The following is an 18,458-nucleotide window of genomic DNA, read 5'->3' on the forward strand; positions in this document are numbered from 1 at the left end:
TGTGCAAGGTAGATTTGATTAGATGCATTCCATAGAATTTATGGAAGCTAGAAGAAAGCCTGTTTAATGTGGCAATGGGCAATAGAACAGAATTATAACTTTTTTAATTGGATGCACTTAATTTCCTTTATTATTATCATTAATTGGCAATTTCCAGGAGTCTCTCAGGCACTTAGAAAAGTTCTTGACACAACACATGAGAAACCTGGGACACCGAGGACTCCAGATAACCTCCTTTTCTTTTCTTGTTGATGACAGTGAATGCCCAGGACAATGAAGACCATGTCCCACTCCATTTCTGTTCTCGCTTTGGACACCATGATATAGTGAAGTTCCTGCTCCAGAGTGATAGCGAAGTTCAGCCACATGTTGTTAATATCTATGGAGATACCCCTTTGCACCTGTGAGTAATATAAACCGTTCCATGTGTCCTTCAGCTGGACCACATGTACCTTCTTACTATTATCAAGATATTTTATTTTACTCTAGGGCATGCTACAATGGCAAATTTGACATTGCCAAGGAAATCATTCAAATATCAGGAACTGAAAGCCTGACTAAAGAAAACATCTTCAGTGAAACAGCTTTCCACAGGTAAAAGAATGTTTGAGTTCAATAGCCACTAAGGGTAGCTGGTACCCTTAGGCACCTGAAGTTGTGTACAAAAAGGGAGAATGGATAGTGACAGATGTTGCAATCAGAGAGCAAGAGCAGAGGGTGGGCAGAGGACAAGGAGTCCAGGCTAGATGCACAGAAGAAAAGGTAGAGGCAGATGCTGCAGTCAGTACAACAGATGGGGGCTGGAACCAGATGCTGCATTCCTGGCAGCAGCCACAAAGACAGGGTCTGATGTTGTCAAGGCAACAGGCATATCAACATCTGTAAGCATATTGCTTCTATTCCACTTCACTCTGCAGAAAGCTGCCAAAAGGGGCAGTGCCCATAATCCTCCTCCGACAAGAATCTCATTACCAGAATTCATCAGCATCAAATGTGACACATTTTTCCTTACCACTTATACCTTATGTGCAAATGTATCTACCTATCTAAGACATCCATCTGTCAGCCTGTAAAAGCCTAGTCAGGGTGGCCACTGAGATACCTAAGAAGGCATTAACTCCTTTCTAGGAATGTATGAGAGTCCTTTAAAGTGTGCTCTAGAGAAGGAAGAAAAAGTCTGCTAAAAATTCAGAACCATAGCTCCCTAAAATATCCAAAAGTAAGGCAGATGTCTTATAAAATTTGAAACCTTCATTTTTAACAATGAGTTACTATTTTGCTATAAAAATAAAAACATAGTACTTTGAATTTAATAAACCCTGACTATAAGATCATTTACCTACACATTATAAATTTCTTGGCTAGTTTGCAACTTCTAAAAAATGTATTTGAGACTAATATGTTATTTACATAGTGTTTGTATTATACTGGTGACTAATAGAAATGAGGAGACTTTTTTTTCATACTGAAGTAGTATTAAGCTTATGTTTCCTGATAAGGCATCAGTCTGCCCAATATGGCTTAGATGCTCGGATTTTTATCAGGAAAAAAAAAAAAAACATAAAAAACAAACAAACAAACAAAAAACCAGCCAAAAGGGAGTTGAAGAAAACTACTATTTATGCAGTAGTGAATATATGCCAGATGATTTGCACCCGTTATCTCCTTTAGTCCTTATAACCATTTAATGAAGTAGGATTTATTATTCCTCTTTTGAAGATGAGAAACTGGGGCACAGAGAAGCTAAGTAACTTGCCAAAGAGTCTAGGACTAGGAAATTACGTATTAAATACCCACCTGATTCCAAATTCTGTGCTTTTTATATATCTTCATGTTCTAGTACGAAAATATTTTGTCTGTGTTCTACATGCTCTGTAATAGAACAGATGCAAGAACTCTTTAGATCATGCTTTCAGTCAAAATGGGTCAGTGGAATTTCTCCCCGAGGGGATAATTGGCAGAACTGATATAAATGGTTATGGGTGTCCTTTTTCCCCATTAGGTCATGCTTGTTAAGGCTGACACCTCAGGCTAGTTTTCAAATCATTTTGCTACTCTGTGCACATAAATTGGAACCAACTATAATCAAAGGATGATTGTCACCTCCAGAACAGTCTATATGACTAGTTTAGTGAAGTGAGTTGAAAGTATATATCCAGTCGTTTTATTTTGTATAAGCCTGTGGCTACTAGGAATAACATATTAATATTTTATTCTATTCACTTAAGCACATATTTATAAAAGAAACTCCTTTTACATCAGGAGTTCACTCTGGTTCTGAAATTTTTATGTAAAAGTTACAATGCCTTGCACTCAATAGAAAGCACTGAATACATTTCTGTTATCATTTTCATATGTATATATTCATGTACACATATATATGTACACACGCATATATGTGTGTGCATAAATATGTATATATATACATAAATATATTCAGAACTCATTAATTCCTGTAAATGGTTGCTTTGAAAAGAATCAATGAGGCAGTTCCGACAATGGAACATTAAGAGTGTTCCCTCCTTAAAGCAACTCTGTTGTAAGGTATCAAGGTAATCAGAGACGTAGCCATTATCATAACACAATATGATAAGTGCCATAAGTCTAAAATGACAAAGAAAGAGTAGAGATGGCAATGAACTCAGCCTTTGGTTCATGAGACTTCATAGGTGAAACAACAGTTTAACTAGATGAATAATATATTTCTTTAAGGAAAATAATGACATTTTATTAAAGAAAAAAGATTGCCAAGGTCACCCCAAGAAGTGGAAATATTAAGACCCAATGAACTACCTATTCTAAAACCAAGTTTGGAAGGAAAAACACACTGTTTATCTGTATTGTTCTACAAAATTCAGTACTTCACTTCCAAAATACAGGACACTGGTCATGTGTGAGTTTTTCCCACACCAAAAAATTCTCCAATTTTCTGTAAGTATGTGTCTCCAATTTTCCGTAAGCATGTGTCCTACAATTCAATTCAATTCTGATACCATCTACCAGGAGTTAGTATTAGACCCCACAGGCTAATGGCTCAGTCCCACAAACTGCCCCCTGCCATTTCAGATGCCAATCACAAGTCCAGGTGTCACCTAAGTCTCTCAGGACCCTTCTGAGTTCCCCCATTCCATTGTCCTGCAGAATGCCTAGGTCTTGTAGCTAAAAATGCATGAAAGTCCTGCAAAACTTTTCCTCCTTTTATGAAAAAGAATATCATGGAAAATATTTAATAATCAGATACTCGAAATTTTATACAACTTCTTATCTTGAAAGACCAGATTTGGGACTCTCAGGATTATATTGCTACATGTGCTTATATTTTATCACTTCCTTCTCCTCTCTCATTTCCTCCTTCTCCCTACTTTGTCTTTCTAGCACTCTTATAAACACACTAGGATCTGGAATTGCCTGGGTGAATCAGAGCTGTATCCATTTTTTAGGGTTGCTATAACAAAATACAACAGACTGGATGGCTTGAACCCCAGAAATTGATTTTCTCACAGTTATGGAGACTAGAAGTCCAAGATCTTGATGTCAGCAGATTTGGTTTCTTCTGAGGCCTCTCTCCTAGGCTAATAAATAGCCACATTTTTGTTTTGTCTTCACATGATTGTCCCTTTGTTTGTGTCATCTGTGTACTAATCTTCCCTTTTTATAAGGACAACAGTCATGTTGGAATAGGGCCCATCCCAATGATTCCGTTTTAATTGAAATACTTCTTTAAATCATACTCCTTTAAATACAATCACATTGTGAAATTGTAAGAGGGCTTGAACACATTAATTTGTGGGGCACACAATTCAACTCATAACAGAAGTCTTTTCCTTTTGTTTTATTTTTGCAGTGCTTGTACCTATGGCAAGAGCATTGACCTGGTTAAATTTCTACTTGATCAAAATGTCATAAGCATCAACCACCAAGGAAGGGACGGGCACACAGGTCAGACTTTGGTGAAACATCACTAGTTTTCAATACATATCAATGCTCAAGAATAGTGGGGAATAGAAGAATAGATGACATTGTCAACCCTAATGAGGAAGAACGTTTGATTATTTTATCACTGACATCTTTTAGAATTGATGGTGCATGGTGACAATAAAAAGCAGACTGACTTTTGATCAGTTTCTTTATTGCAGTAAATTATCTACAGTTGGTGCATCTATTATGCCCCATACCAGGAACAAACTGACCACACTGCCTGTTTTTCTTGCTGCTCAAGAAAAACACTGGCTTTGGGTCTTAGTTCTTATACAGAGATGCCAACATTTGTTCTTGGTAATTTCAGTGCATGTAGAAATACTAAAAATTGAGCTAAACATAAGGCAACCTCTCTAGATCAACTAGAATAGGATACTTCTTTTGCTTAAAGTATGTTGTGTTTGCTCAATATAGAATTAATTCTTTATCAAAGACATCTATCTTTGCTTTGTATCTCTGGCAACAATGCTATGATATGGTAATAGCTGTCTTTTGAAAATTTGGGTTCAGTTTTCCTCTTTTCTCCTTTCATACTTTCATTCTATTGTAGGATTGCACTCTGCTTGCTACCATGGTCACATTCGCCTGGTTCAGTTCTTACTGGATAATGGAGCTGATATGAATCTGGTAGCTTGTGATCCCAGCAGGTCTAGTGGTGAAAAAGATGAACAGACATGTTTGATGTGGGCTTATGAAAAAGGTATATTTTTCATCATTGCCTCTCCATAATGATGCATTGAACTGTATGTATAGATTATGTCAATGCATTAATAATTATTATACGCTCCCATTTCCTCTACAGATTATATTTGAGTCTTTGGGAACTTGATCAAAGAGTCAATAGACCGGGCGCCTGGGTGGCTCAGTGGGTTAAGCCACTGCCTTCGGCTCAGGTCATGATCTCAGGGTCCTGGGATCGAGTCCTGCATCGGGCTCTCTGCTCAGCAGGGAGTCTGCTTCCCTCTCTCTCTCTCTCTCTGTCTACCTCTCCATCTACTTGTGATTTCTCTCTGTCAAATAAATAAATAAAATCTTAAAAAAAAAGGGGGGGGTTACCTTTAAAAAAAAAAAAAGAGTCAATAGACCACTTCTAGGGAAGGTAACTCTAGGGCTGCAGATGAGCTGAAGGCATTCTTGATACCAGCACTTTGAAAATAGAATGAGCTACAACAGTCCTAGGTAATAGAGAAACAAAATTGTGATATGTAATAATAGTTACTTTCTTAGTATACATAGAGCTAGACTCTGTCTCTTACACGGGGGATTTTTCATGTGGATTCAAATTAAATAAATATGAAGAAAGGGAATATTTGTTACATCTGACCTTGCTAACAATGCCTGAACTAGAAAAAGTCAGGGAACCAATAATTAGTGCCTATGTGTAAACTTATGTGAGCTCAAAGTAATGAAACTTTGGACTTTGATATGAGAACACCTGGGTTTAAATCAAGCTGTGTTCTTTGATCTTGGGCAAGTCATCTATCCTTGCTGAATTTCAGTTTCTTCTGAAAGAATGAGAATAATAGCATCTCCTACTTACAAGATTACAAAGATTAAATGAGATAATATATGCACATTGATTACAGCACTGGCTGGCACATTGTAAGTACTAATAATTGGTACTTAAGTACTGGTAACAGTGGTCATGGTAGTAGTTCAGAAATAGAGATGATCAATAATGAGGTCTACATTTTAAGGAGAGGAAACTGGAAATAATCAAAGGGGAAATAGCACTTCATCATTGTTTTAAGATATAGTATACCTCATCATCAAGCTTTACATATATGCATAAGCTCCTATGGCGTTTAAATTTTCAAGTGAAATGGAAAAGTATACATTGTCATTGAAATCAGAGGGTTACAAGTAAATACTGTAAAATATATCAAACTTTGCTGCCTGTCTGTTGCTGACTTATTAGGATGTTTAAACTATCTAAAGAAGTGTTCTGTTTTTAAATGCTAGAGTCTTAGATGTCCATACTAAAAAAATGTGGAAGCTTTCTTAGGCTACCTATTTGATATAAAAGATTTTCTGCCTGAAGTGAGACATGAAAGTTTTTTTTGTTTCATTTTAATGGCTTTTAATTTTATTAAAAGTGTGTCATGGTGCAAACAGTTTTGAGGCTTTTTTAAAGCTCAATATTACATTGTTGTGTATAGTCGCAGGTTTTTTAACTTTAATCAAATTTTTTTTTATAAATTAATTTATTTTCAGAAAAACAGTATTCATTATTTTTTCACCACACCCAGTGCTCCATGCAATCCGTGCCCTCCATAATACCCACCACCCGGTACCCCAACCTTCCACCCCCTCGCCACTTCAAACCCCTCAGATTGTTTTTTGGAGTCCATAGCCTCTCATGGTTCATCTCCCCTTCCAATTTCCCTCAACTCCCTTCTCCTCTCTAAGACCCCTTGTCCTCCATGATATTTGTTATGCTCCACAAATAAGTGAAACCATATGATAGTTGACTCTCTCTGCTTGACTTATTTCACTCAGCATAATCTCTTCCAGTCCCGTCCATGTTGCTACAAAAATTGGATATTCGTCCTTTCTGATGGAGGCATAATACTCCATAGTGAGACACAAAATTTTATCAATTAAAAGAGAGATGGAATTCGATAGCTAAAAAAGGCAAGTTGTAAGCACATAGAGAGAAAGAATAATATAGATCTGAAGACTGCTAGTGAGAAAATGATTATAGGACTTACTTTAATAGAGACATGTGAACAGACATGGTAAAGTAAGGAATGAGTTGGATGTAGCCCTATTATGTTATATGTTCTTTTTTGAATATTGTGTAAATACATATGTGCATGCACACACATTTGCATATTATATTGCTCGATGATTTGTCACAAACTGAACTCACATCCAACATCTAGCATCCAGATGAAGAAACTGAATATGGCCAGCACCCAAAAACTACACTTACATTCTCTTCCAGTCATTCCCCGGAAAGGGTCCCACTGCCTTCTTGGAGTACAGATTAGCTTTGCCTCTCTCTGTACTTTGTACAAGTGCAATGTCATGGTATATATATTTTTGAGTCTGGCTTCTTTTGGCCAACAATTTGTGATATTCACTCATATTATTTTAGGTAGTTGTATATTGTTTATTCCCATTGTATAGCATACTATTTTGTTATTGTATCACTATTCATTCTACTGCTTGGGGGCATTTGGATAATTTTCAGTTGAGGACTATTAAGAATACTTTTGCTATTAACATTCAGTGCATGACTTTTGATGAATATCTGGATGCATTTCTGTTAGTATAAGGACCTTCCAATTTGTATAAAATAAATTCCAGGTAGTTCTGCATTTGAATATCAGTTGAAGAATCTTACATATTCTGAAGCCTCAGGAGGGCTTACTAAGTTCTACTTACCCATCACATTGCATTTATTCATGTGAATCTCAGACAGTGTCTCTCAAGAAACTTGAGTTTCAGAGAAAGACTGTTTACAAACATTAGTCTTCCAGAAGACAGCTCAGATATAGCTGCTGTAGCTAGCTCTTCACAGGGGTTGGCTTTGTTTGTTTTTAGTTGACTGAGAGTGATGGTTGAAAACTGGCTTTAGTTTTACTTTTTATGGAATTCCACACTTTAAGAAACAATGAATCATTGTATAGTTTCCCAAGATTTTCTACCAAATGACAACAACAAAAATCTTTTGGCTTAGAGGATTTACCCACTGGTCTCTGCAACATCTGCCATACTTGTCACCCTTATTTGTTCAACTAATGTGCTGGGCATCAGTGTTGTATTCCATTATTACTATGAATTTTAACAAATTGAATGTCAGTACTCAAGAGACAGATGGATGCTTTGCATATGTTCTAGAGCAGAACATGTCAAAACCAACAAAATGAAATTGTTGCTATTTTCTCTTGCTAGAAAAATGTTGCATTGTTTTCATGTTTCATGGGAGATTGAAATATTGAAATATTGTCAACAGTGCACTGTCCCTGTTTTCTTTAAATAAAGAAATGCTTTCCTTTCTCCCTCAGAGAGGGATTCCCCAAATTAACTGAGGTGGCATACGAAGGATTTTCCTGAGCAACTTAGAGATGGAGTTGAGGAAACACTAAAACTTCATTTGAAGTTCCTTCTTTATAGGATAGAGATGTTATAGAAATGGTCCAATCATGGTTATCTGTACCTTGTTCTCTCCTTGGAGTGATAAACCAGAAGGGAGCCTTATAGCCAGGGTCTGTCTGTTTAAAAAGGAGTACTGGGGCACCTGGGTGGCTCAGTGTGTTAAGCCTTTGCCTTCGGCTCAGGTCATGATCTCAGCGTCCTGGGATTGAGCCCCGCATCAGGCTTTCTGGTCAGTGGGGAGCCTGCTTCCCTCTCTCTCTGCCTGCCTCTCTTCCTACTTGTGATCCCTCTGTCAAATAAATAAATAAAATCTTAAAAAAAAAAAAGAGTACTTTTGGAAGTGCCAAATTTAAATAGCTTATCCTAGTCTACCAACTCTTTCTTTCTTTCTTTCTTTCTTTCTTTCTTTCTTTCTTTCTTTCTTTCTTTCCTTCTTTCTTTCTTTCTTTCTTTCTTTCTCTACCCTCTTAAAGGAAAATCGGAATTTTTCTCAATAGCACCCATCTCCATTCTTCTAAGGCAAACTTTTCACCTGTTACAAAGTTTTTAGCTTACCCTCTGCTGTTCTGATATAGCACATTCAGTTCAGAGATGCTTTAGAGTTTTGTAAGAGTTACCAGCTTTCTTTTGGAAACTCAGAAAAGAGTTTACTCACTATGGCTCCCTGAAGGATTAAATATAAAGAACAGTTTCCATTTACATAGCCCTTTTAACCTAAAGATATCAAAATCAATCTTGGAAATAATTTTCCTGGTGACCTTGATTCTACACAGAAACCTATTGGTTAAGTTTCAATATTTCCCTGCTAGACTACTCAGAACTCTAATTTTACAATATTTAGAGTGTTTCCCTTCCTCAACTTGGCTACCCCCCACCCCCCACCTTGTTTTCTACTATTCCATCTGAGAGTAGCGATAGCTGTCTCACTCACTTGGATTTGTTCTGCCCTTTCCCTGGGGTACAAAGGACTTGTATGAATCAATTTAAATTGGCCAGAAGAAATAGCCAGCAGCCTGCTTATGTTCAAATCCTCTGCCCTAATCACCAGTATGGAAAACCCATTGAAAAGACCTACACATAATCTCGCATCCATTGCATTAAAGATGAAACTGCCGAATTGAAAAGATCTCAGCCAATTAGAATTGAACACATAGCTCAATAGTGTGTCTGGCAGTTAGATTTGAAAAGGCTGCCTTTGACAAAGAAAAGGACTTCTTTATGTCAGGCTGTTTAGGGTCAGAAAATAACCCGAATCAGAAACAGAACTTAAAACTTCTTATTTGCTTCAGTACTGACACCAGTTAAAGTAATTTACAGAGGTTCCTATCCCAATACCTAATTACGCAGAATACAATATTTGTATACATCAGAACGACTGTAATTCACAGTGACAGGGAGCTGCAGTTGGAGAATTAGTGAGTAAGTGAGCAAAAACAATAAAAATCAAGGTTCCTGTACCATGATATATACTTTGTTCATTCCTTTTGACAAGTGCAGTATGGTGTGAATTATTTATAGTCAACATACTATAGTGTATTCTCTAAAAGTAATAAAGTCTTACAGTTGTGAGTTTCTACAGTTTTCAACCAGTAAAAAAATAACTAAAAGATAAGAGTTGGGGAGGAGTTGAAGGAAGAAGAGCCGAACTCATTAAATTTTTGATAAATCTCCATCAATGGATAATAAATTCCCAAACTTCTTTATATTGAATCCTTACCTATTGAGAGTTTAGTTACTTAGTTTAGTGAACCTCAGTTAGTGTGCTAGAGTGAATTCGGTCGGGGTAGAAGAAGGAATAAATGAAAGATTTAGATGGTATTTCAAAATCTATGTGCAATTTTGTGTGTGCTGGTTACATTCTACATGTTCAGTTACTCTCTCCTCTAAAAAGTAAGCAAATGGAATAGTACCAACTCTCATTAGAATGGTCAGAACTTTCATTTTTGTAGGGGGGTAACACATTTACACACAGTAAAATATTTTTGAAACTTAGTAACTATATTAAAACCTACACACCCTGAATTCTACACCTAAAACCAATATTGCACTGTATGTTAACTAACTAGAATTTAAACAAAGATTTGAAACTAAAAAAACAAAAAACCCATACATTAAAATGGATAGTAGAAAAAACTTACATTCATTAAATGCCTATTACACATGCATATAAATGTATGTATAATTAAATTATCCACATAACTCTTTAAAATGTTATTGCCTTTCTATTACAGATTAAAAATTTGAGACTTCAATCTGCCAAGTCACACTTGCCCAAACAGCACAGCTCTTAAGTGGAGAGCAGGTACCAAACAGAGTTCTGTCTTATTGCAGAATTTAAGCTCTTACCACCTCACCTGAGAATCAGATCTCAGTTCAAATTCCATCCTAATCATATAATGACTTTGGGCAAGTCATTTAACCTCCCTAAGCCTTAATCTTCAGACTTAAAATGAGGAGCAGGATTAAAATGAGGAGCAGGATTTCTCTCTCGCAAATAAATAAATTTAAATAAATAAACAAATAAATAAATGTCTGGAACATAACAGATTCTCGGTAAAAATAATGGTATCCATTATTATTAACTTCATCAAAAAGGTTCAAGCAAGCTTCACATAAATTCCAAATTTCAGTCTTTCCTAATTTACATGTTTTAGTGTAAAATGAGAAATATGACATATTGATATATTAGAATGATGGGAATCTCCTATAAACTCTCTAATGAAGAGTTTATATCCCTGCCAAACACCACCAGAAAAACCTGGAATATATAAAACCATGTGTTGTTATGAGGCTGCGTGGCTCAGTTGGTTAAGCATCTGACTCTTGGTTTTGGCTCAGGTCCTGATGTCATGGGTCATGAGAGCGAGCCCGTATGTCGGGCTCCACACTCAGTGGGAGCTGCTTGATTATTCTCTTCCTTTACCCCTTCCCCCAGTCTCTGTCCCTCTCTCAAATAAATATATAAATCTTTAAAACAAACAAACAAAAAAAAAAGTGCTGTTTTGTTGTATTTATATTTGTTATGAATCAAGTAATACCATATATTTTAAAACCTCAGGATTGAAGCAAGGTTAAGGAGGTTTTGAAAGTCACTAATGAAATATTTAAAAAGCAATTTAAAGCCATTATTCTAATTTGTATAGTACCATACAAATATGTAAAACAATATTTTAAAATTCAACACAAATTTGCAAGTCTCTTCACAATAGCAGGGTTTTCCCCCTCAGTTATGGACAAGTATCAGAAATTGTGACTGTGTTTTCAAACCACCACACGAACTGACATGGTAGATCTTTTTACTTGGATATCTGAGTGTGTAAAACTCAGCAAGTCCAAAATTGAACTTAATATCTTTTTTGTTTTCATCAGTCAGTTTCTCCTACCATATCTCTTATTCATTCTGTCAATTTAATGGCATTACCATCCACTTAGTCACTGAAGTCAGAGATCTGGATTGATGCTTGGTGACTTTTTTTTTTAATTTTGTATTTCTTTTCAGTGTAACAGTATTCATTGTTTTTTGTGTCACACCCAGTTCTCCATGCAGTACATGCCCTCCCTAATACCCACCACCTTGTTCCCCCAACCTCCCACCCCCCCGCCCCTTCAGAACCCTCAGACTGTTTTTCAGAGTCCATAGTCTCTCATGGTTCACCTCCCCTTCCAATTTCCCTCAACTCCCTTCTCCTCTCCATCTCCCCATGTCCTCCATTTTATTTGTTATGCTCCACAAATAAGTGAAACCCTATGATAATTTTGACTCTCTCTGCTTGACTTATTTCACTCAGCATAATCTCTTCCAGTACCATCTATGTTGCTACAAAAATTGGATATTCATCCTTTCTGATGGAGGCATAAGATGCTTGGTGACTTTTTTTCCCTCTATCTCTCTTTCCAAAAGTTCTCATCATTTTGCCTCATGGATACTTAATCCATCCTTTCTTTTTTTATTTTTACTGTCACTGTTTTAGTTTATAACCTTATCTTTATCCCGATCCATTTTAATAGCTTCATAACTACTCTTCATTTTTTTTCTTTTCTTTTTTTTTTCTTCAGCTTCTTTGATTTCATTTTCTAACTGTAGTTTTGAAGAAGGATTCAAGGTGTAAATAGGGCCATAGCATTTCCCAGCTTAACATCTTTCACTGGCACACTATTACCTATTGAAAAAGTTCCAATGTATTATCATGGCATACCCTGTGCCCATGCCCTGTGCCCTTCCTACCTCTTAAACCTCATATCCAGTCACTGTCATGTGAATGACCCCACATTCTGCAATCATCATTAAATCCACTACATTGCTAACACTCAGTGGGGGTTCTCTCTGTGCCAGGCATATTCTAAATACTTCATACATATTAACTTATCATCTGTGCACAATTACCCTGTGAAACAGTATCTATTCACATGATAGTAATGCAAATATACTCCTTCTTCTCCATGTGTATCAATGTATTCCATGTTTCCAAGCCTTTTCTCATATAGTCTTCTCTATCTCGACACCCCTAATTCTCCCTTACCCACTCCACTCTCAATTTCTGATTTCTACTTAGCTTTCAAAACTCAGTTTACAGATAGTCTCTTCCTGAAAGTCTTCCCTGATGTTCCAGGCTAGCATACATATCTTTTATGTTTATTATACCATATGTGCATCTCTATCTCTGTATTTACCATTGCATATTGAAACACTCTGCCCCTTACCAGATTATAAACTTTTTGAGAACAAACATTTGAGCTATTAATTTTTTGTCTTCCAAAAAGCTAATTCAAAGACTGATTCCTAATAAGTACTCAATACTTGTTTATTGAAGTGAATTAGAGAATGAGCAGATATCCCAGTCATAGCATTCAATTTCCTGTCTCACTAATGGCATCTAGTTCATCATAATATGGTAGATGTTCCCAAGAATGCCATTTACTGCTCTTCTGTTGTCTCTGGAGATATTTCTTTAGATACTATGGGTTTCATATTAACTACACAGTTCTAATACTTAAATTTTAATAGGCAGATGATTTTAAAATAAGTTCTAAATAAAACTCCTCTTTCTATGCATTGCAACTGTGAAATATTTCCCTCTGAGTCTTATGTTCCCTTTTTGCTTAATCAACTTATATTCATCTTTCAAATTTAGCTTAAAAGATAGTTCCTTAAGGAACTCTTTCCTGACCCCTCTAGCTTCCTGTAAAACAGTGCTATTATGAATAGCACATTCACAGCATCCTCTACCTTTCCCTTCCTAGAACTAGGCTAAATAAAATTTTAGCGCTTGTATCATTATTTTTTTCTTTTATTTTAGAAAGCATTCATTATAAGATTAAGGGCATTTATATTTCAACATTATATTTCTCATACCTGGTTTCAGTCATTTATTCAAAAAACATTATTACAAACCTAATATGTGCTAGGAACTGAGTAAAACAGTGAGTTAGACATACAAATTTTCCCTGTTCTTAGGAAGTTTGTATTTCTAGCAGAAGAGGTGGATCATGAGCAAGAAAACAAATAGAAACTATCAGAAAAAAAAACTCTCACGAATAAAACAAAAAGGAAAAACAACACTGTATAAAGTTTAAGGTAAAAAGTTTAAGGACACTATTTAAAATTGAGAAATCATGAAGGGCTTCCCTGGGAAGATGTTACTTGAGCTGATCTCTAATGGGAAAAGAAAAGCCAAATGGGAAGGAGAGAAAAGAGGGAAAGAAGAATGCTAAATAACTTGGTTTATATAGAGTTCTTTTGGCAAAAACGTTAACAATTGTGGGTTCTTTTCTCAAGGTGAAGAAGGACTGGTGGCATTCTTGTTTGGTTCTGGTGATTTGGTAATTAACAGACAAGAATATGGGGGAAGAGGGATGTGTGTACCCTTTCTTTTTTTTTTAATTAAATTTATTTATTTTCAGAAAAACAGTATTCATTATTTTTCCACCACACCCAGTGCTCCATGCAATCTGTGCCCTCTATAATACCCACCACCTGGTACCCCAACCTCCCACCCCCTCACCACTTCAAACCCCTCAGATTGTTTTTCAGAGTCCATAGTCTCTCATGGTTCACCTCCCCTTCCAATTTACCTCAATTCCCTTCTCCTCTCTAAGACCCCTTGTCCTCCATGATATTTGTTATGCTCCACAAATAAATGAAACCATATGATAGTTGACTCTCTCTGCTTGACTTATTTCACTCAGCAAAATCTCTTCCAGTCCCATACATGTTGCTACAAAAGTTGGGTATTCGTCCTTTCTGATGGAGGCATAATACTCCATAGTGTATATGGACCACATCTTCCTTATCCATTTGTCCGTTGAAGGGCATCTTGGCTCTTTCCACAGTTTGGTGACCGTGGCCATTGCTGCTATAAACATTGGGGTACAAATGGCCCTTCTTTTCATGACATCTGTATCTTTGGGGTAAATACCCAGGAATGCAATGACAGGCTCATAGGGAAGTTGTATTTTTAATTTCTTGAGGAATCTCCACACTGTTCTCCAAAGAGGTTGCACCAACTTGCATTCCCAGCAACAGTGGAAGAGGGTTCTCCTTTCTCCACATTCTCTCCAACATATGTTGTTTCCTGTTTTGTTCATTTTGGCCATTCTAACTGGTGTAAAGTGATATCTCAATGTGGTTTTAATTTGAATCTCCCTGAGGGCTAGGGATGATGAACATTTTTTCATGTGTCTGATAGCTATTTGTATGTCTTTATTGGAGAAGTGTCTGTTCATATCTTCTGCCCATTTTTTGATGTTTGCCTGTTTCGTGTGTGTTGAGTTCGAGGAGTTCATTATAGATACTGGATATCAACCTTTTGTCTGTACTGTCATTTGCAAATATCTTCTCCCATTCCGTGGGTTGCCTCTTTGTTTTTTTGACTGTTTCCTTGCTGTGCAGAAGCTTTTGATTTTGATGAAGTCCCAAAAGTTTATTTTCGCTTTTGTTTCCTTTGCCTTTGGAGACATATCTTGAAAGAAGTTGCTGTGGCTGATATCGAAGAGATTACTGCCTATGTTCTCCTCTAGGATTCTTTTTTTTTTTTTTAAAGATTTTTTATTTATTTATTTGACAGAGAGAGATCACAAGTAGGCAGAGAGGCAGGCAGAGAGAGGAGAGGAGGAAGCAGGCTCCCTGCTGAGCAGAGAGCCCGATGCGGGACTCGATCCCAGGACCCTGAGATCATGACCTGAGCCGAAGGCAGCGGCTTAACCCACTGAGCCACCCAGGTGCCCCTCTCCTCTAGGATTCTGACGGATTCCTGTCTCACGTTGAGGTCTTTTATCCATTTGAGTTTATCTTTGTGTACGGTGTAAGAGAATGGTCGAGTTTCATTCTTCCACTTTATAGCTGTCCAGTTTTCCCAGCACCATTTATTGAAGAGACTGACTTTTTTTTCACTGTATATTTTTTCCTGTTTTGTCAAAGATTAATTGACCATAGAGTTGAGGGTCCATATCTGGGCTCTCTACTCTGTTCCACTGGTCTATGTGTCTGTTTTTATGCCACTACCATGCTGTCTTGGTGATCACAGCTTTGTAATAGAGCTTGAAATCAGGTAACGTGATGCCCCCAGCTTTATTTTTGTTTACCCTTTCTTATGAAACTATCTTTTGGATTTAAATGATGAGAAGATATAGCAAGTCTTGAATTTTTCTTGTCTCTTATTTAAATGATAATGTGTGGGCCAAGTTTGGCAGAAGGAAGAACAAACATCAAAGAGATTCCACTTTTCAGTGCATTTGGAAAGTGAGTTTTTAGAATGATAAGAAGGGGAGATAGCAAAATATTGAGCCAAGTCTTGGCTGTATAATTGCTGTGAAAGCTTCCTCCTTTAGTATGTACAAAGAAGGCCTGAGACTGCTACTTTAATAACCTAGGCATTTTGAACATGTGAGGTCAATAGGAATTCCTTGGCTTATATAATCAAGACCTAATCCCTATGTTTTCTACCTTAGACCCAGAGGGCCTCAGACTCACAATGTCAGGGAGATGATCTTAGTACTAGAGTCATTTACTTTTAACCTTCAGACCTAGTAATTAAAATAATTTTCATAGCAAGTTTTCTTCTGCTATTAAAATAATTCTTCATAGCAGTAAACAGCATTCATTGTTCCTAAGACAAAATTGTGGGGTCAGAGAGATATCCTTACAGGGATATAGTAAAATGTGTCCTTTTCCTTCTTGAATAATTTTGAATCCTCTGTTGTATATATGACCATGATATACATACTAAACTGTCTATGTAACAGCCCTTTGGATGGATTGTAGCCTTAAAAAACAATCTAGGTTATAAAATAAAGATGTGCAGAAAGTTAAAAGCAAAGAGGTTTGTGGTTGGGAGGAATCACTCCAAGTATAAGGAAAGGAAAAGAAGAAGATGATGAACTAAAGGGAAAGCATGGAATTTGAGTAATACAGACAGACTTGAAGGGTGGAATGCAGGAAATGAAAGACACTCCAAGCTGGCAAAACCTCCATGGGCTCTAATCAGTAATCCTCTGAAGCGCAAAGCATTATTATAACTGCATTAGGCTAATAACATAGCAACCTCCTGTTTTGGGTGAAATACTTGGATGTAGATAGTAAATTCTTAGATATAGGAAAACATTTTATTTAATTAGTGGAAGTTTGATTATCTCTGGATGTGTTCCATTAGTGTGCCTTGGTTATCTGGGTATATCCATTATCAGAAGTTAGCCTTAGCAAGTCCATTGAGTGAGTTCCACCAAGGCATTTTTCTGCTTAACTCCTTGTGACCAAGTATCAGGGAACTGGGCCTTAGTGGTTTTCAGGTTTCTTTGCATACACTTTGGTAGTTTGTCAGAGCAATGATAGCAGTGAAGAATTTCCCGTACGTGTGCGCCTCAGCCCACAGTTAGCAGGAGGTGGGAAATCAGGCGGAGATGCCTTCCAGAGCCAAGGGGCCTCTTGGCATTTCCCTGGCAGCCTCGTGCTTATCATCAGCCAGAACCCAGGCACTCATTAGGCTCTTGATGAAAAGCATCCCAAAGAAAATGCCAGCAAATTGTGCCACTGTGCTGGCAGGAAATTAAAACTGCTCAGAGCAAGTGGAGCCAAGAGAGCTGTTGAAATGAAAGGTAACATCAAGGGTGTGATCACTGACTTACACAGACCGTCAGGATTCAAGATGCGGCTTTCGGCTTCACTAGGGAAACCAGGAGGCCCTCTCCTCTGGCAGCCACAGTCAGCCCAACAGAGAGGCTGAGACAGGCAGGGAGGTGGACTTTGTGATTTAAGTAAGCTTTGTTATGCTTGGGTAAATGTGTGGGGTTTAAGTCATTTTATTTTTCCCAAAGGAGAAACAGAAATAAGAAATTTTGTGTTGTTTTGTTTTGTTTTCTGGTCCCAAACGCTTAAAGACCAAATTTAGTAGAAAAACAACTCAAAGCACCATAGGTCCTATTAAACTGGGGGCAGACAAACCTCAGAACCTATGAATCTACCAGCAGGACAGATGAAGGGGTATTTTAATTTCAGAGAACTTTTTGTTGGTGATGTTACTTTTATCCTGAGACTAAAATAACCATCAGCAATGAGGAAGAAAGGGAGGTGCTCAATGGAAGGCAGCACCAATATGCAAACAGAGGACACTGAAATTTTCATCACACTAGGGGCGGTCGGCAGAGTAATGTCCCCCTACAGATGTCCAGGTCCAGTCCCCAGCAGCTTATGAGTATGCTGCCTTACATGGGAAAGGGGAATTAAGACTGCTAATTAGAAGACTTTTTGAGAAAGATTATCCTGGATTATTCCAGTGGGCCCAAAATCATAGCAGGGGTCTTTAAATGTGGAAGAGGGAGGCAGAAGCAGAGGTCAGAGTGATATGGAGTGAAAAGGACTCAGCCAGCCACTGATAGCTTTGAAAATATAAAAGGGGACAACAGCCAAGAAATGTTTTGAGCCTGGAAAAACACAAGGAAGTGGATGTTCCTCTGGAGCCTCTAGAAAGGAGTACCAACACCTTGACTTTAGCCCATTGAGAACTATTTTGGACTTCTGACTTCTAGAACTATAATAAAGTATTGTTTAAGTCACTAAGTTTGCAATAATTAACCACAACAACAATAGAAATGGAATATATTAGTATTTAGAAAAATTTATGTGATGTTCCATAAAAGACTTTTCAAGTTCATTTATAATTCTTCAGGCAAAATAGTAAGGCAAGAAAGCAGTGAAAATATCTGAAAGGCATATTTACATGTTAGAATTGTAGGCACATGCATTATCTCACTTAATCTTTACAACAGCCTTAGAATGACATACCATAGCTCTAATCTGTAAATAAGGATCTTTCTTAAGAGTAAAACAAATCGTGTCCTTCAACTAATTAAAGTGTTTCTCCATCTCACCTACATTTAAATCC

At 37.1% G+C, this 18,458-nt stretch overlaps 1 protein-coding gene across 5 annotated transcripts in view; it reads left to right on the forward strand.

The window, feature by feature from the left end:
- Window positions 1-18,458, forward strand: part of TNNI3K (TNNI3 interacting kinase) — a 317,149-nt gene that overhangs the window by 128,548 nt on the left and 170,143 nt on the right. For all 5 annotated transcript variants that reach the window (XM_082686565.1, XM_082686566.1, XM_082686569.1 and 2 more), the window contains exons 8-11: window positions 259-403; window positions 490-594; window positions 3,845-3,939; window positions 4,529-4,678. In XM_082686565.1, coding sequence (XP_082542691.1) covers window positions 259-403; window positions 490-594; window positions 3,845-3,939; window positions 4,529-4,678 — 495 coding nt within the window. The remainder of the gene's footprint in view (window positions 1-258; window positions 404-489; window positions 595-3,844; window positions 3,940-4,528; window positions 4,679-18,458) is intronic.

This window comes from Mustela nivalis (genome assembly GCF_964662115.1).
Source record: "Mustela nivalis genome assembly, chromosome: 10".
NCBI lineage: Eukaryota > Metazoa > Chordata > Mammalia > Carnivora > Mustelidae > Mustela > Mustela nivalis.